The sequence below is a fragment of the Epinephelus fuscoguttatus genome, linkage group LG7 (assembly GCF_011397635.1).
Source record: "Epinephelus fuscoguttatus linkage group LG7, E.fuscoguttatus.final_Chr_v1".
Taxonomy (NCBI): Eukaryota; Metazoa; Chordata; class Actinopteri; order Perciformes; family Serranidae; genus Epinephelus; species Epinephelus fuscoguttatus.
The window spans coordinates 31,027,182-31,053,413 of record NC_064758.1 but is presented as its reverse complement, the minus strand read 5'-3'; the positions used below and the strand labels follow the sequence as shown (position 1 = coordinate 31,053,413).

The 26,232-nt window shown below is 41.5% G+C and overlaps 1 protein-coding gene across 2 annotated transcripts; it reads right to left on the bottom strand.

The window, feature by feature from the left end:
• Positions 1-1,322: 1,322 nt before the first annotated feature.
• raf1a (Raf-1 proto-oncogene, serine/threonine kinase a) lies at positions 1,323-21,197 on the bottom strand. Of its 2 annotated transcripts, XM_049580537.1 has the most exons (18): positions 20,705-21,197; positions 16,764-16,990; positions 16,511-16,623; positions 16,295-16,397; positions 16,037-16,194; positions 14,186-14,275; positions 11,036-11,189; positions 10,456-10,575; positions 10,258-10,282; positions 6,694-6,809; positions 6,281-6,398; positions 6,007-6,091; positions 5,709-5,885; positions 5,573-5,619; positions 5,326-5,444; positions 5,071-5,202; positions 2,656-2,790; positions 1,323-2,566 (listed from the first exon to the last, which is right to left on the bottom strand). In XM_049580537.1, exons 2-18 carry the CDS (start codon positions 16,962-16,964, stop codon positions 2,426-2,428), a joined length of 2,034 nt encoding a protein of 677 aa, XP_049436494.1. In that variant the 5' UTR covers positions 16,965-16,990; positions 20,705-21,197; the 3' UTR covers positions 1,323-2,425. The 2 variants fall into 2 exon arrangements, with proteins under 2 accessions (XP_049436494.1, XP_049436495.1); XM_049580538.1 differs by lacking the exon at positions 10,456-10,575 and having other exon boundaries at positions 20,705-21,195.
• Positions 21,198-26,232: the final 5,035 nt, after the last annotated feature.

Genomic DNA, 26,232 nt, shown 5'->3' with positions numbered 1-26,232 from the left:
TAATTTAAAAAATATCAGCAATGTGCAATTCCTAAAAATCTTTACTGTAATAAGTTTTATAAAACTGTCAATGCAAGTTAGATAAACCAGATTTTGCATTGAGTGTTCTTTCCAATGCAGTCGTTGTCTGCTATGAGCTGCCACAACAAGCACAATCACCTTCACATATATGTTTCTTCACTGTGTGTACAACATCTTCCTATGCCATTAATCATGTCACAACCCCTCCGATTATCCTGTGATCCTCTGGAGGGGCTTAACCTCTAGTTTGGGAGTTTCTGAACTAAACTACTGGACTACATATATACAGTAGTTCTAACAGCTCCACCTCGACCAGCTACTACAAAGTACTTTATGATACAAGGGTTACAGGGTTACATTTTGTGATAATACTTCTGTACTTTTACTTAACTAGGCAGGACTTTGACTTGTAATGAAGCATTTTACCTTGTTAAGATTGGTACTGTGCTGTATCTTGTATGAAGGCTGACAAACATCATTGAAGAACACCCACTAGATGGAGCTGCTGTAGGCTGGGGCTGTAGGGCGTTTGGTCTCTGTTGGTTTCAGTTTGGCCAGCCTGTGTGACTTGTCAGAATGCAGAAATAGAACTGATAAACACATATAGCAAAACTGTTATAAAAATAGACCACTAGCGGCCAGTCGGTGGCTTTGCTCTTGTTGCATTGCTCCACTTCTGATGACATCAAGTCTATTTCACTGTCATGGGGCTTTTTGAGACTTGATTCAAATAAGATAAAGAACTCAAAAAGCTCCTATCATGTTTTTGCCCTACACTTGAATTCAAAGGGCCATAAAACGTTAAAAAGTAAACACATACTCCCATATTTAGATCACAGCAAATATTCCCATATTTACTATAAATTTGCACTTGGGACTGAACCAAGTCAAGCGGTCCTGCCCAGCAGGACCTACACGTTGCATGTTTACACTAAAACAAAATACAACCGTCCTCTCTTTCCACCACATGTCGCTCCCTTGCTGAATGATTGTTGTTCCACCGAGCCTGCCAGAGGCTGTGCAGCTCACGGTAGCATCAGCCAATGGTGGAATCCCCCAGTGGCGTGTCTGGCCTGGATCCCCTGTGAGGTTACACCACGTTGCCACTGCTACAGCAAACATTTCACCCTGCCACAAAGTCTTGCACATGTGTGGGATTTTACCGTGTTGGTGAACAAGAAGAGAGGCAGTATGATCCGGTGTATGATCCGGTGTCAACACCTCACCTGCTTCTGTTGCTGCACGACATAACCAAAACAGCCTACAGTATGATGGCCATCCAAGAAAACAAATAACACATCTTTGGCAAAGGAATTTAACTTAATTTTATTAAAATATTGAATAGACAACTTTCTCACCAAGTACACAATAAAACGTTTAACCTCTTGAAAGAGACATCAAAAGACAACAAATACAAATTAGTTTCCAAATCATTTTAAACATTTAAGACAACTGCCAAATGTCCAGCTCGTGATCACCTGGTGAGGACTGATAAGAACGTGTGGCTATCTACAGATCACTTTACTCACGAGGCTCTGAAGCCGACGTGTAGACTGTTGAAACACAACCATTGCTTTTGCTAGAATGTGCAAATTCAATTTTTCCATCATCACTCATGCTCGCTGACAGGCTATAATTCCTCTGAAGAAATGACCCAAAAATAAAGACAATTAAAAGAAGAAAAGAACAAAAGAAGACAACAATTTCCCATGTCTACACCATTATCATTTAAGACAATGCAAAAATCAACTACTGCTGTGCAACTAAATGGACTACATCCAACTGCTTTGTTTGTGATAACAAGAGGAGGTGAATTGTGCGGGATCTTAAGTCCAGGCTTTGTTTCCTCTTAAGGCATGTAAGCTTTAAAAAGTCCTCTTCATCAGAAACCGAGGGCGGCCGGATAGAAGGGTGTGCTTCACATCACAGAATCCAAATCAAGAGAGACACGTCCGTCTGTCTCTTGAGCTTCCTTCAGTGTCCATTAATCGTCATCTTAGGTAGGTGTGCGTGCATGTATTTACAAATTTTACCAAATGCATTGCCACTGTGGAGCCTCTGCATACTTCTTAATACGTGCAGCGATAAGCAAGGCACCACCTGGATGTATCTTATGCCGGCGTCTTCATGTGCACATCCCACTGCGAGCCATCATCACTCACTCCATTCCATAGAAAATCTCAGATGCACTTCTCCCTGCACCTCCCTCTCTCCTCTCTTCCTTACATATTCTGCTGATTAGCATGGGTTTATGTATGATTGCATGTACATTTTTAGGTCTACGTTTGCATCTGTGTGTAGAGATTTCAGGGCGTACTGAGCATTTGGGCTATTTTGGATATTTCAAAAGAGAAGGACGAGGGGGCGTGTAAGGAGAGGAGGAGGAGCAGTGCTGTCTGGGTGTCTAGAAAACAGGCAGTCTGGTGGAGGTCAGAGTACAGGCATTGATATCCTCAGTGTGAGAGGCTCTGTGCAGGGACGGTTCTGAGGCACTGCGGTTTATCTTAGGTAGGGCATGCTGGAGAAGCTCAATCGAGGACAAGATCTGAAAGAAAAAAAGGCATCAAAGAGAAAAAATGATTAAACAAAACCATCTTAGTTCAGCTTGAAGTCTTCAATTAGAGAGCAGCTCACCTGCGGGAAGAGCGGCCTCTCATCCTTGGACTTCTTGATGCAGTCAGCCACCAACCTTTTCATGGCTTTGGGGCAGTTCTTGTAGAGCTTACTGAGGTCTGGGGACAAATAGCCTCTTCCCACCATGAAGATTATCTGAAAGGAGAGAGTCACAGGCAGCAGATGAGACTGAGGGACTGTGTGGAGCATTTATCACTTTGAAAATATTTTACAGTCGATTGATCTAAGTTAGTGCGACAGTAAAAGACATCTGATCAATCCCAAATCAGCAGTCCACCTCAGAGATATTTTAGAAATACAGCTGGCAAATCGAAGGTGACAAGCATCTAAAACACTGGAGCTATTGCTGAGGCATGAGTGCATGATGCTGCAGAGATAATGGATGATAGAAGTACTTTGTGTTCTTGCCAGTTCAGCAACGGATCGTAACACTACTTATGGGCACACTTTGTGCAGCAATTTTAGCCTACGTCGAATACACAGTAAACTGAACTCAACAAGGAGCCAGACGCGATCCAGACCGGGACTCGTGGCCTGCGGGAGGACGAAAAACCACAGACACACATACGCAAAGCCATGCACCCCTTTTCTCACACACGAACAGGGTTGTGTTACGGCGTCTAAAATTAGGCCAGTGGCTCCAGGACGCCCGCCTCTGTTCCATGGTGGGCCTTAGGCCAGCTCCACAACCCCCTCCAGACAGCAACCCAGTGTCTTTCCACCGCCTCCTGGACTCGGCTCGCAGCGTGACACAGTCTGGGACCCAGGCGAGGTCTGAAGCTGAGACACTTGTCTGACTGTGGGTTAGGGCTCGGTTTTACATGACCGAACCTTACAAGGTAGCAAAAACATGCAACCCAGCTTGACACAAATTGATTTTGATGAACAAAAACAATTACTGAGTGTGTGGAAGACATAGGCCTCGTTTCCACCACACAGAACAGTTCAGTTCAGTTCATTACACATTTAAACAGTTATGTTTGCATTTTCTGTTGTCAAAAGTTGCAGGTTGTACTAATAGAATTACTCTATTCAGTCCTGTTTTTCATCACCCTTCTGTTGAGGTACCTAGCATGCTGATCTGTTACTAAACAGTGAAGCTAGAAACACTGCAGTCTGTTAAGAACCATGACTCTCACTCAAAAAGTACTCTGTGCATATCCCATCGAGTGTGACAGAGTCTAAACAATCCAGACTGTCCTTTTTTTCTGAATCACTGGTGAAGAGGACATACAACAAGAACTAGATTAAGCAGAAATGTGGCTATTACAATCCATAACAACCCCGCCTACATGTAAGAGTACCGTCTGCAGTGGAAACGCAAAACAGGTAGGTAAATGTCGGTACAGATTATGTGCAGGTTTCAAGGGGACTATACTGAAAGAGTTTAGTGGAAACGCCACTATAATGGGTGAGTATCATAACAGTGTCTTAATGTTCCATATAGGGCTTTTCCATTGGCCCTTTTGGCTGTGCTGAGTCAAACCACGCCACATTAATTTGTGTTTCCATTACCAGTTTAAACACAAGTTTTGCCAAGATGTGCCTGAGATGGACCATCTCCAGAGACAAGTCTAAGAGCGCCAGAACATCTCTAAGTGGGTTGTGGTGATGTGAGATGAGCTTCGTCAAAAATACAAAAACTGCTCCTTTTGAAAATTCTAATCATATCACCACATGTGACGTTTAGGGCACCGGCCCTTCATCAGATGACATCAGCTGTCTGATGAAGGGCTGGTGCCCGCAACATCACATGTGGTGATATGATTAAAATTTGCAAAAGGAGCAGTTTCTGGTGTGCTGACCTGTTTTTGTATTTAGGAATGACTCAGGGACATGTTTAAATATCCTCCACTGTAGATGCCAAACATTGCAGATAGTTCTTCATGTTCAGCTGAGACCAATCTGGAAATCCATTGGTTTAAAAAAAAAAAAAAAAAAATTCTTCGTTTACCTCTGGAGGCACTGCCCGTAGTTTTTCGATTAACGGAAGTGCAGGGGCCTCGGGGATCGCTCACCCCCTTCACTTCTGGCGGTGCCCCCAGTGTTACACTCCTACCTGCAACTCGAACCAAACGGCGGTAAAAACGTTGCCGCTAATGCCCTTTTTTCCTGTCGTGAGTAGTGGAAGGTGTGCTGGTGGATGCACAACGCTTTTAAGTTGTGCTGCTGTCCATGTTTCTCACATTGACGAGACAGCGTTTTGGGTGGAGCGGTTGCCTTGCTGTTTCTTAAGTGCACATTTCCTGTGAACACCTGCACGTCTCGGCCCCGCCCCTTCCATTGTGATTGGCTAAAGCGCAGAGCAAGCCGAGCCAGCACGTGTGTATGTAAAAGAGCTACTTTATGCACTGCTGTACCACCACACTATTGTCACCTGACGTTCAGCGTGCCGTGTAAATGACGAGACTTTACCTGATCTCTAGTTGCTATCTGGGAGTATGGGAGCTCTCCCGTCATGAGCTCAAAGAGAACAATTCCATAGGAATAGACGTCAGACTGGAAACTGTATGGGTTGTTATCCTGCATCCGGATAACCTCAGGAGCCTGTGGACAATACATGACATTTCATTTTCCCTATTTTATCTGTTCATTGAGCTTCACAGCTTAATAAGTGTCCTAATAAAGTTGTCTCATGAGCTTTAGTGGAATTAAAGTCGTGTTACTGACCATCCAGAGAATGGATCCAGAAGGCTGCTCCACCTGATGTGAGCCGCTCCATCTGGCCTTCACTGTTGCCAGACCAAAGTCTCCAATTTTTACCGTTAGTCCTTCATGCAAAAAGATGTCTACGCTGCTGTCAAGGAGTAACAGCCAAAGCACACTGAGGAAACACAGATCCTGACCAGTCTGAGGAACACGGTGTCACAGTTATCGTTCAAACTACACAAACTTAAACAGTTGATAGAAAGGATACTGTTGGACTTCATGTCACGATGGATGATGTTCTTTGCATGCAGATAGCTAAAAACAACAAGAAGGAAATACTGATGACATCTCAGTTGCATCTGATTTGGCAGAATATCAGACAGGCTCAATTATTAGGGACTCACTCCATGCCCTGAGCCGTCTGCCTGGCGATGTCTATGAGCTGGATTATCTTAAAGTTTGTCTCCAGGACATGAATGTGCTTGTAGAGGCTGCTGCCCTCACACCACTGGGTCACAATGGCCAGGTTGTCCTTCGTCATGTAGCCCATGAACAACAGGATGTTGACATGTCGTGTCTTCCTGTGACCAGCAGCAGAGAGGAAGAGGAAATCACCAAAACGAAGATAAGATTGAAGTTTGCAAAGAAGACGACTGCAACTGTCAAAATGGCTGAAAAACCTACTAAAAACCCATTTCTCACCTCAGGACTGCCACTTCATTTCTGAAAGCCTGGAACTGCTCTGGTGTGGGGTCGGTCACCTTTAAAATCTTCACTGCTACATCACCTACAACAAAAACACTCTGCTCAGTTAGCGCTGACTCATAACATCCACTGTGAGCTCATATGAAAAGCTGAGCAACATGCACATTTTCCAGCCCATTTAATGTGCCAGGTAACTTATTTGAAAGTCTTAAGTTAAAGTGTTAGTGGTTACACCTGAATGTGCCCTGCCCCGTCTGAAATGCATTCCTACCATGCCATTTCCCTTTGTACACGGTTCCAAATGAGCCTGAACCGATGCGGGAGTTGAGATACACCTCGCTGGCCTCGATCTCCCAGTAGTAACTCGAGTCCCGCTTGTCCCGGGGCCTCTGGATGAACAGAAATCAAGAAGGTGACACTGATGTGACACACAAACTAGACATTACCAGTAATCATAATTAGCCAGTACTCTGTAGGGCAGATTGCATAACTGCTCTGAGAGTTTTTACTCTTAATGCAACATACAAGCAGGGAGGGAAAGAGGACACATATACACACATACAACACATGAGATAAAGAATCTCTACGTAAAATGACCAAATCTTAAAAAATGACTTACTGCAACAAGAGTAAATGCAATTTGCTACATCCACCCCTGCATAAAAGGCAAGACTTTGAACTTACAATTTTATTTTTCTCCTGAGTGTTGAAGGACGGGGCCCTCTCTCGCTGGGCAGGTGCAGGGGCTTTGGGCTGGTGCTGGGTCCAGCCAGTAGGGCTCTGATTGGGGGAACTCCCCGCTTCAGGAATACAAAGAGAAGGAAGCTGTTCAGGATGGAAGACTCTCTGGCTGTGTCTAAAATCATTTATTACTCACTGTACAGGAAATTCTATGTAGAGGGTTATATAACATGTCAGATGCCACTAAATGGGACACAGGCATTCTCTCTAGACATTCAGGCAACACTAGGAAAGGGCAAACATACTATAAAGTGCACAGTGAATATCAAATGGTTTGGGATGCAACCTTTGTCCCAGTTCTCCCCCTTCAAGCTTCCCATTGTAACAGGCTCACGCTTCGAGAAGGGAGCTATGATAGGGGGACGTTGCATTTGATAAACACGTAAAGTGGAATGGGAAAAAAATGTATAAAGATCAATGACAAAGCTCTGTGGAGTCTTTTTTCACATGCAGACGGCTTGCAATAGGCTTACTGCGATAGCTGGTGTTAATGGTATTACACAATGTTCAGGCATACACCGGTTACATTACCTGCCCACTGCAGCTTTGCTTTTTAAAGCTATACTTTGTTGGACAATGAACGCTACAATTACAAACACAAAGAGTCTGCTCCAGTCTGTGCAGCAGCAGAGTTGCAGATTAGTCTAGCAGGAGTCGAATTTCACTTATAAGGAGAGTTCACCATCAAGACGATGGTCAGGGTTTTAGTGCCAAAGTGAAAAGCAAAATTGCCTACATGGCAAAATTTCAGATTTAAACCCAATACTAATGGGGAACTTGATAACGTTGATGAAGGAAAAGGAGTTGGTTACATCACTAAGAAGCTGGAGGTGTGCAACTCCGTCTTGTTCCATTGCTCCGTGCAGTACTACAACACACACTGATCTGCTGTCAACACATGCTGAAGATGATTGTTATCTTGTTTTTGCATTTTTGATGAACAATAGCAGCAGTGCTGATCTCACTGACAGACACAGAGCCTTTCCTGTGACTAGTTCATAATAAAAGTCAACTCTGGTGTTTCACCAGTGGAACGCTTTTAATGTGAAGCTACAGCAGTAGGAAATGTTCGGTTTGCATTAGCAGTAATTTAATACAGCGCTTAATGATTGGTGTCACTTTTGATAGTGCTTTTAAGTTTGACAGGCAAATTGGTTCTGTGGTCAAAGGTGCTTTCTTTCAGCTTCGCCTGCTCGCCAAAGTAAAGCCCTATCTCTCACCCAAAGACTTGGAGAGAGTTATCCATGCCTTCATTACATCTAGGCTTGATTACTACAACTCTCTGTATGTGGGCTTAGATAAACGTTCTTTGCGGCGTCTGCAGCTAGTGCAAAATGCTGCTGCTCGCCTTCTGACCAGCACGAAAAAACGTGACCACATCACACCGGTTCTGGCCTCTTCCTGTCCGCTGCAGGATTGATTTTAAAATTTTGATGTTTGTTTTTAAGATATTGAATGGTCTGGCCCCCCAAGTACTTAGTTGAACTCATCCATGTTCACACACCAGCTAGAGCACTAAGGTCATCAAATGAGTTGCTTCTAGATGTCCCGATATCTAGGCTCAAAACTAAAGGCGACCGAGCCTTCGCGGTGGCTGCCCCAAAATTGTGGAACAGCTTACCATTGTATATTAGATCTGCCCAGACTCTTGAGGTATTTAAGTTGTTGCCGAAGACCCATCTCTTCTCGTTAGCATTTGACGCATGCTGAGCCGAACACTGCCGATGTATGGACTGTTTTTATTGAAATTTGTGCCTATTGTGCACTTTATTTTGTTTTCTATTGTTACTCTTAGTATTTCTATGTACTGTGTGCTCTAATACTGTATTTTTCTATTTCTATAGTTGTATTTTAATACTTTAGTGCTTTCTAGATTGTACAGCACTTTGGCAAACCTCGGTTGTTTTAAATGTGCTATATAAATAAATTTTGATCTTGACCTTGACCTTGATCTGTTTTTGTAAAGACAAAGAAAAGCCCGCACACTTCAGCTCCCTTTAGGTGCATTTATTCCAACATCCTGGAGTGACGTTTCGGGCCACAAGTGCCGTTCTTCAGACTGAATAATACAGCTGTAGGACGTCACTCCAGGATGTTGGAATAAATGAACCTAAAGAGAGCTGAAGTGTGTGGACTTTTCTTCATCTTTTCAGTTTTACTCATGTAGTCCAGCACATTTTTCATTTTTTGGATGTGCGCGGCTGCTCTGTTTGTATTATCTGTTTTTGTAAACAATCTGGTGTAATCAGTAACATCAGTGTTGTCACAACTTTATTAACCAGTGGGGAAATTCCCTAATTATGATTAGCCCTCAATGTCGGATGCTGTGATGAGTCATTTCCATATTGGAGGGAGAAGGGGGAGGCTGGACAGACAATTTAAAAAAGACAGGTCTGAATGTGAACACCTCTTATGTTTTAAAGGAGACCTATGATGCTTTTCTGTATTTTGTGTCTTATATTTAGTGTTACAAAGTCAGACATTTATATCAAAAGTGGCTAAAGTTTCAAACAGTAAGGTAAATGTATGTAAAAGTAATCCCTGTGAGCAAAAACCTCAGGCTTCAGACTGTTCTGAATACTCTGTTGTCACAGTGTGCCAGATTTCTTTATATGGTCATCTGCTCCTGGCATAGCCTACACTGCTACATGTAGCTACATGCTAACGTCAGGGACACATGCAATCTTGGTTGCCAATGTTGTTCATTTCTCCCCAATTTTGGATCATAGTCCTGCTGGAAAATGTAGAAACGGTAGAAAGTGCAGCTATTCTCTGCTACAATCGTTCCCTCTTGCAAGTACACTGTTCACATACATGTAGCGAAATGCTAACATCACGTAAACATCTAAACTTGGTTGCTTATGTTGTAAATTTCTCCCTGATTTTAGATCATATTCCTGCTGGAACATGTCTGTTTGTGTTAAAAAGCTTTTCTTGTTGATTTTCAAGGGTAGAAAGTGCCGCTATTCTCTGCTACAATTGTTCCCTCTTGCAAGTACACTGTTAACGTACATGTAGCAAAATGCTAACACCACGTAAACATCTAAACTTGGTTGCTTATGTTGTTAATTTCTCCCTGATTTCGGATTATATTCCTGCTGGGACATGCAGGGTTGAATTTAGAAGCTTTAATTGGTGATTTTTCTGAATTTGTTTTTTAGAAAGTTGGCTGCAGTGATGGTGTAGTGATGTCGTGATATGAAGATTCGGAAACCCTGACCAATCAGGGGGCTTTTCCAGCAGGGGAGCTTTAAGAGTCAGGCACCTAAACTGAGCCTTTTCAGGCAGAGGATGAATACAGATGCTCCAGCACAGACAGTATGAGGAAAATAAAGTGTTGCTTGAACATTAAAGCATGTAGCTTTAGATACATGTATGAACCTAAAAGTTTACATGAATACACAGTCTAATAGGGGGAGATTTGTGGTGAGGGTGCAGGGAGGAAGTATGTGATGCAGCACAAAAGTACACAACGTGATGCTAATGAAATGCAGAGTGAGCACTTACCCGAGTCATGATCACGCATTGCATCCTACAGAGACAAAAAAAAAAAAAGTACACACAAATTTCTGTCAGCGTGCTCATACAGTTAACCACATGCCGTGCTGTCACTCATGGTTTGACTTCAGTTCTTAGATGTGAATGCAGATAGTCTGTTTGCAATGCATGCCATTCAGACCGCACACAGACGCTCCGCTTTCTAACCTTTTCTGGACTCTCGGATGAGGCTTCAACAAAAGACTGGGGGAAGTGCACAATACCTACTTTCCTCTTCAGCCAGAATCTATGGCACCAGGAGCTTGGGGACGTATTCAGGCAGTCTAGCTACTCCCCCAGCAGGGTACACAATACAACAGGCCAGTGGGGACAGGAGGAAAAGGGACACAGTGAAGGACAGTAAGGAAGGAGGATGACAACAGTGGCATCCAGGTTACTACCTGGACAGAATACAGGGAGAATATTCTACAAAGCATGCAAAACAAGTGAGCTGATTATGCAAGAACATGGGCAGTGAAAAAGCAGAAACTAGAACTGAACAGGGGGGAAGTCAAGTGTCGCACATTTTAAAATCGCTAAAATAAGATGCCATCAGGGGAATTACATAAAACAGGCTCAACCCTGTCCAGGTGGATTACTTAACGCAAAGGTAGAGAAAAGCCAGGCGAAGATAGTTGGAATGCCTGAGATGTACGTAGGCGGGCAAGATCACTCTCAGGCAAGGGATATTTTAGGAGTGGCTTGAACCTACAGGAGTACCCAAGGGGCCCATACGGTGTGTAGTTACCTCGATCATGCTGCTGTCTACAGGCAGGGTAGTGCTAACCATGTGGACGTTGGGCGTGGAAGTGGAGCGCTGCCTCTGGGAGAGCCCGCCGCCTGTGGGCGTGTAAGGCGCGGTGTAGTTGAAGGCATGGGGGGTGGAATATCGGTGGGCTGAGCTGTGGAGGTGAACAAAGATCGAATATTACGACACAGCGGCTATTGTTTGTCTGCAGCTTGTGTCACTGCCTCACAGTGACACACACCACTGACTGTCAAAGCACACACTGAGTTCTGTGACTTCTTTAAAACTGGCCTGCAATGGGTGTGGCAGTGGCTGATGCAGGGGCTTTCTGGTTTCATTTCTGTCATTTTCTCTCTGACTTTACTCATCAAAGCATCACCTCTGTATGTTTTGCCACTGATACCACACATGCAAAATCAATGAGAGGCTTACTGTGTGGTGAAAACAGAACACAAAGTAAAACTGAAAAATAGCCCCGTGAGGAAGTGGTTATTGGTTAATTTTGTTGTGGCCTTCCTCTTATCCCATTTTTGGCTAACGTGACACTGCAGAGGTATGTTGCCCTTGATGTTTGCCAAGATCAGTGTTGGCTCAGCTGAAGAGTACAAAGCTCACCAGCCAAATACGTTAATCTGCAAACAATCCAAATGTGAGTCTGACTTGAGATGTTTCCTTTCACAAGCACAGAATCAGATTTTAACAGGTTAAAATAACCAAAAACATGATCAACAACTGTGCCTGATGTCCATAAATAAAACTCTCAGCTTTGAATTTAGTCTCATGTCTTGGTACACCTCCTGTTAATAACTGTAGTGAACTGTAGCCGCTGGTTAAAATGGGGGTATGACGTATGTGAACAGAGATCATATTAAATCACATTTATGACCATGGAGTGCACTCCTCAAGAACAATCCCCCTTCTGGCAATGCAAAACTATGTTTCAAAAGAGTATTTGAGATCGCCTCTGCATGGAACAACTTGATACTTTGTGAGCGCTAATTTGGCAGACTCAGAGTGCTTTTTAACCATTTTAAGTGCCCCTGAAACAACAGGCTCTTTTCACGCCTCCCGTTACATCAGCACTTGGACTGGTAAGCCCCCATAAAGCTGAGAACGTCATTAAAAACAGGATTTAATTCGATTCAGATTAAGGCTCTTTACACATTAGGACTGCGTCTGTTTTGCAGTGGAGCATGAGCAATAACAGAAAATGACAACAGTCATGCCTACCTAAACCTGCCAGTGTCTCTCCACCCCTGTTTACAGTATACTCATTCAGTAGCTGTTTTATTATCCTGTAACATACAAGGACTATTTGTTTTTAATTAAAGGCTAACAATGTGGGCAGTATGTGTAAATGAACTATGGTAAACCTCCCTCCGTCTTAACAGTGACCAGATCTCCCTACTCATTTGCCAGCGAAAATCCACCAGATGATGCAATACTAGGGCTGTTGCTTCACCTACAGATTGTGCATCATCATATAGTTGTATGCCTGCTGCCACAAGGGCTACAAAGAGAGTAAAAGGGGGTTGAGACAGAGAGAGAGAGAGAGATGCCCCTCTTTCTGTCTCTCAAACTCAGATCAAACAATAAAACTAAGCCATGCTGAGCAAATATAAACCAAGATTTTGTCACTGCATTGCCTATTTATCACCTAAAACGTTTTCAAAACTTATTTTAGTGCACTGTTTAGCTGTTATATGAGAGTTTTTGAACAGGAAATGGGTGTCTTACTGGTTCCTGTAAAAAACAAGGCTGAAAAAACTGAGTTCAAACGATAAAACTAGGCCGTGCTGAGCAAATATAAACCAAGATTTTGTCACTGCATTGCCTATTTATCACCTAAAATGTTTTCAAAACTTATTTTAGTGCACTGTTCAGCTGTAAAATGAGAGTTTGTGAACAGGAAATGGGTGCCTTACTGGTTCCTGTAAAAAACAAGGCTGAAAAAACTGAGTTCAAACAATAAAACTAGGCCGTGCTGAGCAAATATAAACCAAGATTCTGTCACTGCATTGCCTTTTTATCACCTAAAATGTTTTCAAGACTTATTTTAGTGCGCAGTTCAGCTGTAATATGAGAGTCTGTGAACAGGAAATGGGTGCCTTACTGGTTCCTGTAAAAAACAAACAAAAAAAAAAAAGAGTTCAAACAGTAAAACTAAGCCGTGTTGAGCAACTATGAACCAAGATTCTGTTACTGCCTTGCTTATTTCTTGCCTAAAATCTTTCCAATATATTTTAGATTACCATTTGACCAGCCGGCCACCATTTTATTTTTGTTTTCAAAAGGGCAACTCACACTACGTCACCCACCAGTTGTAGGTTTTCCACCTCTTGAGAAATAGCAAATACTACAGTCATTATTGTCTGTTCTCACCTGCTCATGTAGCACCAATGTCGAAGGTATTTATATCTTTCTACGGCATAGACAGCCCAGTTTATGAAAAGACCATCTTTCCAGCAGTGAAATACTTCTTTAAAACATTTTCTTATTCTTCCTGCTATGCCAGAGTTTTACAGTCCAAGCAGCACCCTGATTATTTTTTGACCTCATGCAGCTTTGGAGCTTTTTCCCATAAGACGGTACACATTTTGTTTATCTCTTGGACATGCACTAGGATGCACATGAATGCACGTAGGTGATGCGATACAAGTTCCTGCTGCGACATGCCAAAATATGCAGCAATGCACCGGCAGAGATGGGTAAGAAGACGACTTTAAGCAAGTAAATATAAATGTGATACATCTAAAAATGCTTTAAAATGTGTTATGAGGAAGGAAATGCTTTCAACACATTTGTTAGAGCTCAAGGATACACGCAATGCGTTCTAGTGTGTCACACTGAATGTAAACAGAACTTTTGTTTGTTTACAGGGCCTGTTTGAAAAAGAAGTCACTTTTCTTTGCTCTGGTTGCAGAAGAGGAGGGCTCAGTTCAGCAAGAGCATTTTCACATAGTTTGGGTGTTGTGTATGCACATGCTCTGTTTCCAAAATGCAGTCTTATTTGTACGTATATTATTTGCACCTGAGAATGAGAAGAACTTTATCTTGCAGGCAGTAACTACGACAGGTACAGGTTATATCTAATAATAAAAACACACAGAGGATGGGTTATAGCCATATCAGGCATAAAAACATCCTCACCTTGGAAACCGTGTTAAGGATTCTCTCTTTCGCCGGGACGTCAGCGGGGGCAGTGACGGGGCACCGCTCTCACCAGGTGTTGGACACAACCTGGAGATAGAAGAGTGATAGGGAGTGAATCCCTCATAGCAAACAGTGTGCGGGAATGTGTGAGTACTTAGTCAAGTAACAGCTGACTGCTAAAGACTACAATGGTTGTCATCTTACGGCTTATCTCGTCACTCCCAATGATATGGATCTTTCAAATATAGCTGACAGACCTGTAGCCCGCATGCAAAATAACACTAACAAGTTCCTACTCTCAGGGTGAGTATGCAAATGTAGGAACTAATCAGGAGACCTATAGTTATCAGGAGAACTGGCCTTCCCTGTTCTATTTCAACATTTCTGGTGCACTAAGAATTCAACATCCAATTTGACTGGACTGAAAATTAATTCAAGGGATACTTCACACCTGCAAATGACAATTTGTCTGTCAACTGCTCACCCTGTGTTATGTTGAATTTGTGAAGAAAACTTAGCATTTCTAGCATGCCTCCAGTGAACAAAGAATCCAAAAACAGAGAAAATTCTTGATTATTTGAAGTCAAAGGGGTCCACATTTTACCGCAAAACTCGTATGCTAATGGCGCATTCCAGGCAACCTGTACCTCGTGTTTTTACAACCTTCTACCTGTGTAAGTGCACTCAAACCCGTAACTTGCCACCCCTGAACATGTACCAGATTAATGTACTCCCAGTTACGCTTTCTGACGTCACACAGCTCTCTAAAACAATTACCTTACTCCTCAAAGCAACAATGACATCCCCATGGATGCAGTGTTGATGCAGGTGATACAAGGTGAGAAACAGACAAAAAATAACCCTAATGTTAATGCATTATTGGTGCATTATATGGCCCAGAACAGACAGGAGTGGAGATCCTTTGTTGCTGCCCTACATGCCAGCCGGCATAAAGGGCAGTAAGTAAGTAATGGATTATTGGCAGCCACTCTAACAGCTAGTTTCCAGTGCAAGAATAAATCAATACAAAATACGTTTCCAGACACACAGATAACATTAAATAAAAAGTATAATAGCATCTGTGACCTTATGCGCCGTTTCTCCTCCTCCGTTTCACTCAAATGAGGAAGGAACCAGCACCTTTGGCGATAGAAGTGATCATAAACAAACATAAACCTGCACGGTCCGCCTTGTTGCTTTGACAGTTTGGCGTGACTTGCCTGACTTGCCTTGCTATGAAGTCGTGAGTCGTGACTTGAAGTGGTGACTTTCGGGCTCAGAAACTTGCCTGGAACGCAGCATAAGTACCCCTCAAAAACATTAAATTTACTTGGCAACTGAAAGTGAAACTTATGCTCTCTTAAAAACCAGACCCCGTTAAAAAACAGTAATTTTACCTCACTAAACACCAGAGCTGTTGGTCTACTGCTGCCTCAATCAGAAAGCTTGTTTGGATTATTGTGTGACATTGGTGTTTTAAAGGGTACGTTTGAATCATCAGTCAATGGTTTGTAAACTGATGTTGCTGCTGGTAAAGGTGGACCCCTATTCATCAAGAGTTTTCTTTGTTTTCAGAGTCTTCCTTCACCATGGAGGCATGCGAGAAAAATGTTTTCTTCCCAAATTCAAAATAACACAAGGTGAGTACTGCTATCCAAATGGGCATTTAGCGAAGTGAAGCATTCCTTTAAAGATAAGCTTTCATACAGAGAACAGCTGTAGGACGGTTGCATGTCTGTTGGTTATATTTCTATAACGAATACTTCAGGATGTTCAGAAAGTGTTGTTACAGTAAGTTACTGATGCCCTTTTTCCATTATGCTCCCATTTGAAGGTGAAGACACTTACAGCAGTTGTCTGATATTGCTCCAGTCCACACACATCGTGGGCACTTTGGTGCTACAATGCTCATGGAATTTGTAGCCGCATGTTTGGCAACGGAAACCATTCAAAAGAAACTTCTGGCAAATATCGCAGAACGCTAGTTTCAGATATGTTTTCCGGACCTGAAAACGACAGGAAAAAAAATGTACACGTATTCCTTTAGTGGTGAAAGTTTGCACTGAATGGAATGTGAGCATATCGTACGATTCTTCAGGCACTTACAAAATTATGCGTTGTCAAGGGAACGTGATCTAAAACCTCAACCAGTAGCTCTTCTCCAATCAGGGAGGTGGAGTCAGTGTTCCAATCCATCCGAAATTTTTTACTGTTAAAGAAATTAACAAAAGGCTTTACATGAAGGGGTGTCAAACCAGGGGCAATAATTGCAAGCTCACTTGTTTCTGTGATCTTTCAAACCCACGACAGATTTGAGCTCACCTCCTCTGTCCTGGGTGCAGCCGGAAGACAGCGCAGCACTGAGGCTGCAGACCTCGCACCTTTAACGCTTTAATCAGGCAATTGTGCAGAGTCATACCTGGTCGCACGTTCACCTGAGGGACAAGAAAAAGTATTAATTCCTCCGTTGTTTGCATAAATGTAAGTAGTCCCATATGCTTTGAGGTAACTGTAACCATGCAACATTCCTGGAAATCTGCATGTCATCTTCTACCTGCGGGAAAAAACAACTCACCACAGTGCGCTGCTGGTTCGGGAGGTAGACACGAATAGTGCTGCTAGTCTTGGAGTCGGGCATCTTGCTGTCATCTGAGGAGCGACGCTGGCAGGGGAAGCCTTGGACCATAGTCGGGGAGAGGCATGGGCCCTCAAACGCAGAGTCCTTCATTCCGAACCCGTTGCTCAGGGTCTTCCACGCTCCCTGGAGGTGCTCCATTAGTAAAGCCAAGTGCACTCAATGGTCTGGAAAAAAAGGGATAAACACACACAGTGTTAACAGTCCAAATGCTTCAAAGTTCACATCAACAACTATATACTTAATCAATATGACATTAGTTATCTTTGTTCTGCATAAGGTTGGTGGTATGAAAAATTAGAGCTGTAAAAGAATAGTCTGTTCCTCCATCAATCTTTTTTTAGGGTATATAAGTGTTTGAATTTATATTCTTTACTCAAACGAGATCTTTGAATTTAACTTTGCAGCTTTGAAAAATTGCTTTCACTTGTTTTCACTCCACTGAAAAAGCAGCTGATGTCAGTTGCAACAGAGGAGCGCAGCAAAGATAGGTCCGGGTTAAGGCATTTCTACACATGATCTCCCCAAGTGGAGCAACCCTTTCTGATGATGGCGTGATAAGGGCCATTTCAGGGTCATGTCAGTGTGTTCCTAGCAAACCCGTCCGACGTGCGACAGGAAACGTAAAGAGAACATGTACGCTCAGACCTGTGTAGTGATCCTATGTGCTTGTTACTCTCAGCTTAACCCTAAACTAAACAGTATAGTAGTTGTAGTCACAGTAGTTTAAAGAACACCATGTGTGCTTTTTTTTGGCATAAAACCAGCAATTGTTCTTTTCTTTTCATCTGGAAGGGAGCAGCAGAGCAATGTAGACAAACTAATCCACTCAGACCAGGAGAATCTCAGGCCACCGCAGAGGTCAGTCATGTTATTTACAGTATATGCTTTCAACACACTCTTTTTTTCTGCGCGGTCGGGCAACAGACAAGCACCGAACAGCTTTTAACAGACAGTTAAGGATCACAATCAAAGGTCTAAATAAATAAAGAGAACGAGGAAAATAAGAAAAACTAACATAAAGTTTTCAGTCTGTTCATGTCACTTAAATCATTTTTATTGCAGCAAACTTCAGCCGATCTAGTGGACTGAAAAAGCAATTTACTTTATTATTATAGCAGGCTGCCAAAAGTTTAATTTGTATTCGCAATATATAATATAATAATACTTGGCATCCGTGTATTAATGCAACATCCAGGTAAAATATTGTGATGCTATAATGCAGTGGTTCCCAAATCCAGGTGTGCCGTATTCAACTAGGCCTATACAAAAAGTTATGAATTTTTAATTTACTGTATCAGTATCTTGTGCGCACCCATTTCCTACTAAAGACGCAAACTCTACCTTAAAGAATGTGATTTAATCTAATTGAATTTTTTAAAATAAACATCACGGGGAACCTATTTGTCACCGTTCGCATGAGGGAATTATAAGCGTGTGACACATCACATTATCTTACATCATCTGACATTATTTCCTGTTTAAATGGGTGTGTTGTTGGTGCTTTGATGTAATTTTAAAGCGTTTCAAATTAGTTCTCATTTTTAGAATTGACATTTCATGAGTAATGGTTGGTTGTCAATTGTTATTTGATAATAGTAAATAAAAACAAATATTCATGGTGTGATAAGAGTGCTAACACACGTTTTAGAGACTACTGTTCACAGATATATCGCATATATTCAGGTGTGTCTTGAGCAGGGTGTCGTTTCAAGATATAAATTTAGACTGATTTTTCGGACAATTCATCTTTGAAGGCAGGTATGGAGGTAAATAGTTTATACGTGGTCCCGTGCAGAGGTAGATTTTTATACAGGATCACGGTTCTAAGAGTGGGTTAGGTTGATCTACATTTGGCCAACAGGTAAGTGCAAGTATACAGTAAAGAGAGTATTTTGCAACATTAGAAACTGTAACACTGAAGAACTTCACTCATTTTCACAAAAAGAAATCAGAAGATGGATAAATGAAATTAGATGAAATGTCTGTGGAAATTAAGACCTCACAAATTAGAATTTAAGACTATTAAAAGACTTTAAAGGCCAAATATGTATAAAACTGAATTTAAGACATTTTAGGTGCAGCCATACAAGTTCTTTGGATGTATAAAACCAGATTGTTGACTACCCACTTGGGCTAACATTAGTTAGCTGTGTAAATCGCACTCACAAATATAAATGTTCCAACTGTTGTCAATATAGAGATCCTACACATTTTAGCTTGGTTGATTTCATTTCATTGAAACCATGAGCACCAGAGGTGACCGTAAATCATTCAGATTTACCGGCATGACGAAAAAACAAATGACGTCTCCCTTTTTCTGAAGCTGTCATTAAGTCAGAATGTGTGTCCATTCCTCGATTACCTGGTAAGTTATTTATATTCCTTTGGAAAAAAGAAACAGCTCTGTGACTATGTGACCCTGTAGAGTGATGTATGAGGACGTATGTGTGGCATGTTATTGTATGTTACTAGAGTCCACCTCCATATTATAAGAAATATGTGCCTTGTATTCATGTATGCCTGCAAAAAATATATATGTATGCCATTTGCCAAGCCTTTAAAACCAATGAAAACTTGAATTAAGTAAAACAAATTAAACTAACCAAAGTTGTGAATATTGTTTTAACAGGATAACGTGGTGTTGTGTCAGCGTGCTGGGTGCCAATATCCTCAGGTGCTGTGAAACAAGTGTCATAACATTACACATAATTGATATGTTATTCAAAGCCTAATTTTTATACAAGTAATATTCATACTGGTTCAAATATACAATTTGATTGTATTTTGCAACTCTGAGCAACAGTTTTGTGTGACAGGAATTAAAGGTCTGTCCAGTATAGACGCCTACCCCAAATATAAGCCAGTGATTTGACCAAATAGTAGCCCGGGCTTTTAATTGAAGTTTTACGGTGACTGTTTTATTATAAATCCACTGTATAAAAGCCTAGAAGAAAAACAGAAAAGCTGAATTCCTCTCACCTAAATGTCTTGCCCCTAAAATGATCCTTTACAATATATATATAGTCTTCAGTGTCACTTCTCCTTGGCCCTTATTCTCAGTGTGTATACTTTCACTGTGCAAAGCTGCTCATTACCTCTGCTGTGTCCTACACAAAGACCTGTTCCCACTGAGCAGATGATTTACTGCAGTTAGTGGTTAGCTGTCACAACACACATACCGGTGTGTCAATAGCACAGAAATGCATGATTGTGGAAGATTGTGTGTCTTCCACCCTTCCCACCATGCTGCAGGGAGCTGTGTTCAAAACAAGTTGCCGTGATCCATCCATGAAAAGGAAAAGGAGTTTCCACCAGAAATAACTGTGAAGTCCTGGATCACTAGACTTGGATCTGTTCTACATAACAGGTCAGCCTGCATAACACAGCCAGCTTTGCTACTGTGAGCAGTTTCTGTGGGCTTTAATGATGCGTTCAAAGTCATAAATGTAGGTGAGATCAATGTCAGCAGGTTAGCATATTTTGGGAAGCTGGCTAAACTTGACTTCTGGACGCCTTCATTTGAGTTCCAGTGAAAAGCAGCTTCCACGGAGCAGAGCCTGCTGCTGTGACCCGTGCGCAGCACGGACACAACTACACAAGCTATTAGTAGCCTACGTGTGTTTTTATAAGGCCTGGTAGATCCAGTTATTGCTGTGAAATTGCCTGTAGGCCCTCAAGAGGCGAAGTCTGTCGTCAAACTTCAGTGCACCGCTTCTGCCTTCACCCTCCATTCAAATTTCACTTTTTCAAACGCTGCATGTCGCGGTTCATGAGCCGTACGGAGAAGCAGTTTAACACTTGTGGCTGTTGTTAGCATTTAAAAGTATATTTTGACAAAGAGAGGCGATGCTAAGAGCCTGTAGCCTGTGTGTGCTTACCAAGAGAAGTTAGAAAAGTTGTGCTCCGCCATAACTTCAGGAAAAAGTGGCGTCGGTGACATCATCATATTTGCAACGCATTCAAAGAAAAAGGGAAAAAGTCGGATCCTTGAGTTGTGGCGACTTATCTTGAATCCGGTGAAAGTCGCGACAATGTAAATCGTGAAGGTCACAGGCGGGTGTGCTTTTACGAGCCACCGAATATAATAACGCCAGAGGGGAAAAGTTTTTATCTCCCACTCCGTGCACTCCGTGGTTAAAGCGAAAAAAATCCCTCGGACCCTCAAAGTGACACGACGAGGGATATTCTTTAAATCCCGTGGAGCGCTTTCAAATTAAAACTCCCACAAGTTGCTCGCTGATTGCCTCCGCTTTTCCCGATCAATATTTACGTTGTTGAGGAGAAGGTGAAAAGGTTTGAGTTGGTGTCGTGCGTCCGTCTGACGCCAGTGATTGAAACAGGACCTTGCAGTCATAACAAGAGTCGCAAGCATCACTCACACTGCGCAACTTTAGCACACATTAAATCCCTCCCACTTTGGGGAAACCGTTGTTTTTGCTTATTAAAAAATCAACTGTATATTCATAAAGTGTTAAGCCATCATAATACAACCATAAACTACATGTACACTATATTTAAAGTCATATTCTGCAGCCGCTGCAGCAACCATGACCTCATAGTGGGTACTTTTGTGCACATGCATATCCAATATTGATTCAGTTTTTAATGTGCATTTGTTTAAATATTAGTTGCAGCAGTATCTTTTGAAAAGCACATAAAAATCAGCCCACTACCGGTTTGGAGCGAAGGAGTAATCCATTATGAACTCCATGTGCGCCACCAGCTGGATGTTTGGACACAGTGCAGCATTGGAATTCATTTTGGAGCCTTCCTCATATTCATGACAGTCATTTTATATTTAAATATGTGCTCAAAAAGACATACAAAGCCAACTTGTACTATGGCACGCAACTAGATAATAAAAAATCCACCTATATTAACTGTGGAAATTTTTTGTAACCGGCACAGATGCATCATTCTTTAGTTTATATGGATTTCAAATGGGTTCAAACATCAAAACACACTTAAACTTGAGCTTTTGTTTGCCAGTCACACACCTTCTTTTTTCCCAAACTTGCCCTGACACAGGAAAATTGTGAAACCATACCCCTCCACACTCACCATGTGTTCACCATCTCCGTAGCATCCCCGTGAGGGTCCCCTGAGGTACCCCTAATTACAGATGGCTCATAGGTCCTTTCAGCAAACTGGAGTTGACACCATCTGAGAATAAAACAGCTTCATCAACATCCCCCGGTCAATATGCCCTGATGGCTTCAGCATACATTGTTCCCATAAAGCAGCAGCACACAATTATAGCCAGTAATCTAAAGCACAAAGCCATGTTATGTTCTAATTTTAGTTTCATGCCACCCCATCTAACTTTACAAGTTGGTCTGCTTGTCAGAAAACAGCATGTTCTGACAGATATTCCTCCTAACAAATAACAGAAATGCCAAATACTGGTTCTGTGAAGATGAGGGCAGGGCTTTGTCATTGTGGAGTGTTTTAAGGTACTCCACCCCACATGCAGCAGCACCACTGTGTTTCAGTCAGAGTGGGATAATATGGTGATATGTATTTTAACCAGTTTAAATTCATGCATCACAGGTTGTGGTATTTTTCCCCGCTTTGCTTCAGAGGTTGTGAGCGACAGAATGAGGACCACAGGAGATAATAATCGCTACCTAAGAGCTCCGCGAGGAAAGCCACCTTAAAACTGAGATGAATGCATCTTCCCTACTTATTGATCTGACTGAGCACTCAGGCCAGTTAGCTGAGATGCTTGCAGCTCCCATAGATTGTTGTCTCTATCAGTCCACTTGTGTTCAAACTGTGATGCAGCCAAGACTCCTTTAACAAGGAGACACTGTATTAGGATTATACAATGATAATCTGAAACACACACACACCACTATTAGACTGTTTTGATTATGGATTGTTTAGGTTTATGTACACTCTCATTCCTGATTCTTTGTTTTCAGGTTTATTACTTTAACTTTGGGGCACTCACAAACAAGAGCGAAGTAAAATAATTTCACTATGTATCAAACAAACCTCTTATTCATTCATGCATTATTCATCAGAAGACTGTAAAATTATAATAACAACCTAATAATTTTAAGAATTTTTTTTTTTTTTTTTTTTTTTAAATTTAAGAAAAATGATTTTTCTTTATTGCTAAGAATCAAACATTTTGATATAGGGAAGAACAGGGTAACAGGGGTGAATGGGTGTGAAGTCGTCTGGGGAGTCTTGGGATCCCTCCCAGACGACTTCACACCCATTCACCCCTGGTCCCATCTGACGAATTGAAGAAGCTTCTTGGATGAGAGGCAAAACGTCTTCAAGAAATGCAAGCAAGTCCAGTTGCCTACGATATGGTGGCCACATGGTGGCCAGGTGGGTCAATGACTCACATTGTGACCTTAACAACTCTAAAACTAAGAGCTCACGTGACCCCTATGACTCTGCAAGGGTTCCCACCCACACAGGGTTTATAGCCTGCAACTTTGTACCAGTCATTTAGAACTGAAGAAGCTTCTTGGAAGAGAGGTGAAACGTCTTCCAGAAACGTAAGCAAGTCCAATTGCCTACGATATAGCACTTACGACTGTCCGATACAAACATTATTAATCATAAGTAAACAAGTTTCAACCATAAAATGTGATCAGGTTTTGGGACCTTTTGTGTCAGGATCAGCTGCAGACTGACTTGGCAGAGATGGCTGCCATCTTGTTTTTACATGGATTAGTGTATTGTGCTCTGACTACCACTAGATGGCACAAAAAAGTGTCAACGAACGAGGACAACAGGTCTAAGTTAAATAGAAGGACGAATAAGATCAAGTAAACCCAAAATGTGATGTCCTCTTACAAGGACACAGGGTCTCAGGAGGATATATGGTGGGGTTGGTTGTCCCTATGTTATTTTAATGGGGGGAAATTTAAAAATAGAAGCAATTGTCCTTAAAAAAATGAATTTAAAACATTGAATTTCATTGAAAATTTTTCATCTAAATGCAACAACCTAAGTAGCTCATGCATTCAAAGAACATAAGCAGGAAAAATAATTCTTATAAGTGCATTTTTCATCCTTATATAGCAATACGAAGAACATGTGACATCCATCAATGAAGAGAATGTCGTAAGCATCCACAATGGCCATTTTTGCTAATGACAAAGCTAGCAACCACATATGGTCTCCCTTTATACATATTTTTTGTAAAATATTAATGTAAACCCATTGTATAAAAGCCTGGAAGAAAAAACAGAAGAGCCAGATATTGAGACATTGACATGAAATACACTTAAAGTCCTCTCACCTCAATGCCAAGTGTCTTACTCCTGAAATGACCCTGTAGGCGAACTCTGACCCCATTTCAGTGCCAACATATTTTAACAGCACCCATCAGGGAGTGAGATGTAATGAATGTGACAGCAAACTTATGTGACAACCAACCCCGTTCTTCCCTACTTAAGTCTGTTTCTCTTTCTTTATCTTCACCTTTTTTTTTTATGTCATATTTACATAAACATTTTCATCCCCCAAGTTAATTTGAACCAGCCATTCATTTTATAGCTGTAGATCGGAGAAGTTAGCTGATAGAGATTCGAGAGGTCACTGTTCACCTTTAGCACACACACTATCATATGATCACATGAAACCATTTCATGTTTCCTGTTATGAGGTGAATTATAGTCTGTATTTTATATCCTGTGTCTATCTTGTGGCTCTTACATATCCCTTTTCCAGTGTGTAGGATTTAGGGGCATCCATTCACAGAAATGGTAAGCTATATAATATTCATAACTATATTTTCATCAGTGTATTATTACCTGAAAATAAGAACTGTTGTGTTTTTGTTACCTTAGAAGGTGCTGTTTATATCTACATGAGGAGCAGGTTCTCTTCCACAGAGTCCACCATGTTGTTCTACAGTAGCCCAGAACTGACAAACCAAACCCAGTTTGAGTTTTGCAATCTCACTGTTAGATGCCACTAAATCCAACACCAATGGTTCCTAACTAGTGGGTCGCGGTCCAAAAGTGGGTCGAGGACCTATTCTGAATTGCAAGTGTGAGATGATGACATCACTCCAGTTTGAGCCTCTTTACACTAGCTCCCAGTGTGTTTTAGACTAGGTTTTAAGATTTTACTGATTACATTTAAGGCTCTTCATAGTCTCCCTCCCGGTTATATCTCTAACCTGTTAGTGCCGTACACGCCTGGCTGTACTTTGAAGTCCTCGGGGAGAGGTCTTTTGTCTGTTCCAGAGGTCCGCCTGAAAAGTAAAGTTTGCTGTCAGGGCCCCGAGGCTGTGGAACAATCTGCCTGAGGAAATCAGGTCAGCCGAGTCATTGATCTCTTCTAAGTCCCTTCTTAAAACATACTTTGATCAGAGGGCCTTTCCTGATTTCCCTGATACTACTTGAGTTTAAAGTTCATTCACACCGGGAGTGTCAAACTCATTTTAGTTCACAGGCTACATACAGTCTGATTTCATCACAGGAGGGCTGGACCAGTAAAACCACTGCATTACATCTTACAGATTAACACCTCCAAAATGTTCCCTTTTTTTGTTTAAAGGAGTACATCTTAAAAACACTAATCCATTTACAAAACAGATGACAAACAGCCTGTAATGTCTTCAGAGGAATAAATGCAGTTTCAACAATATTTCTCAGTTGTTCAATGTTCAATTAGTCGACTACTCAGTGTCAGTAGTAACCCTGACATCACCACATTGAACTTAAGTGAAAGAAAAGAACTGTAAGAAGCCTCTGAAGCAACATTTTACATGAAGAGAGCTACTCAGTGTAAATGTGCATCACTAAAAGGTGTGCAAGGTCATCCAGTGGGCCGGATTGGACCTTTTGGTGGGCCAGTTCTGGCCCCTGGACCGTATGTTTGACACACCTGATTAAGTCTGTCTTTTATTCCCTAATTTTTTATATAGGCCTACTAAAGTGTTTTTATCCATTTCTTAAAGACATCGAAAGCACTTTGTAACTCTGTTTTGAAAAGCACTTAATGAATTAAGATTATTATTATTATCATCACCATTATTATTATTATTATTATTATTATTATTACATTTTATCCAGGTAACTAGTGATCCATTTCATTTGAAAATAACTGTTATTATTATTTAGTTGTAGGAGTAGGAGTATCACTTGTAGTATCAGTAGTATTTTTATTATATTATATTATATTATATTATATTATATTATATTATATTATATTATATTATTATATAAAAATGTAGTGTACGTAGAGTATATTTCTATTGTTAAAGCTATGACATTTCCTAATGTCGGTCATTTTAAGTGGGGAAAAACAAGAGCAGTCGGTTTAGGGAAAAGGGCCATTGCGTGTCTGTGATTGGCTGATTCATAGAGGCGGTGTCCAGATATCCCCGTCTTTGATTGGCTGCTTTCAGAGTATGTGGCCAATGACTGCGCAA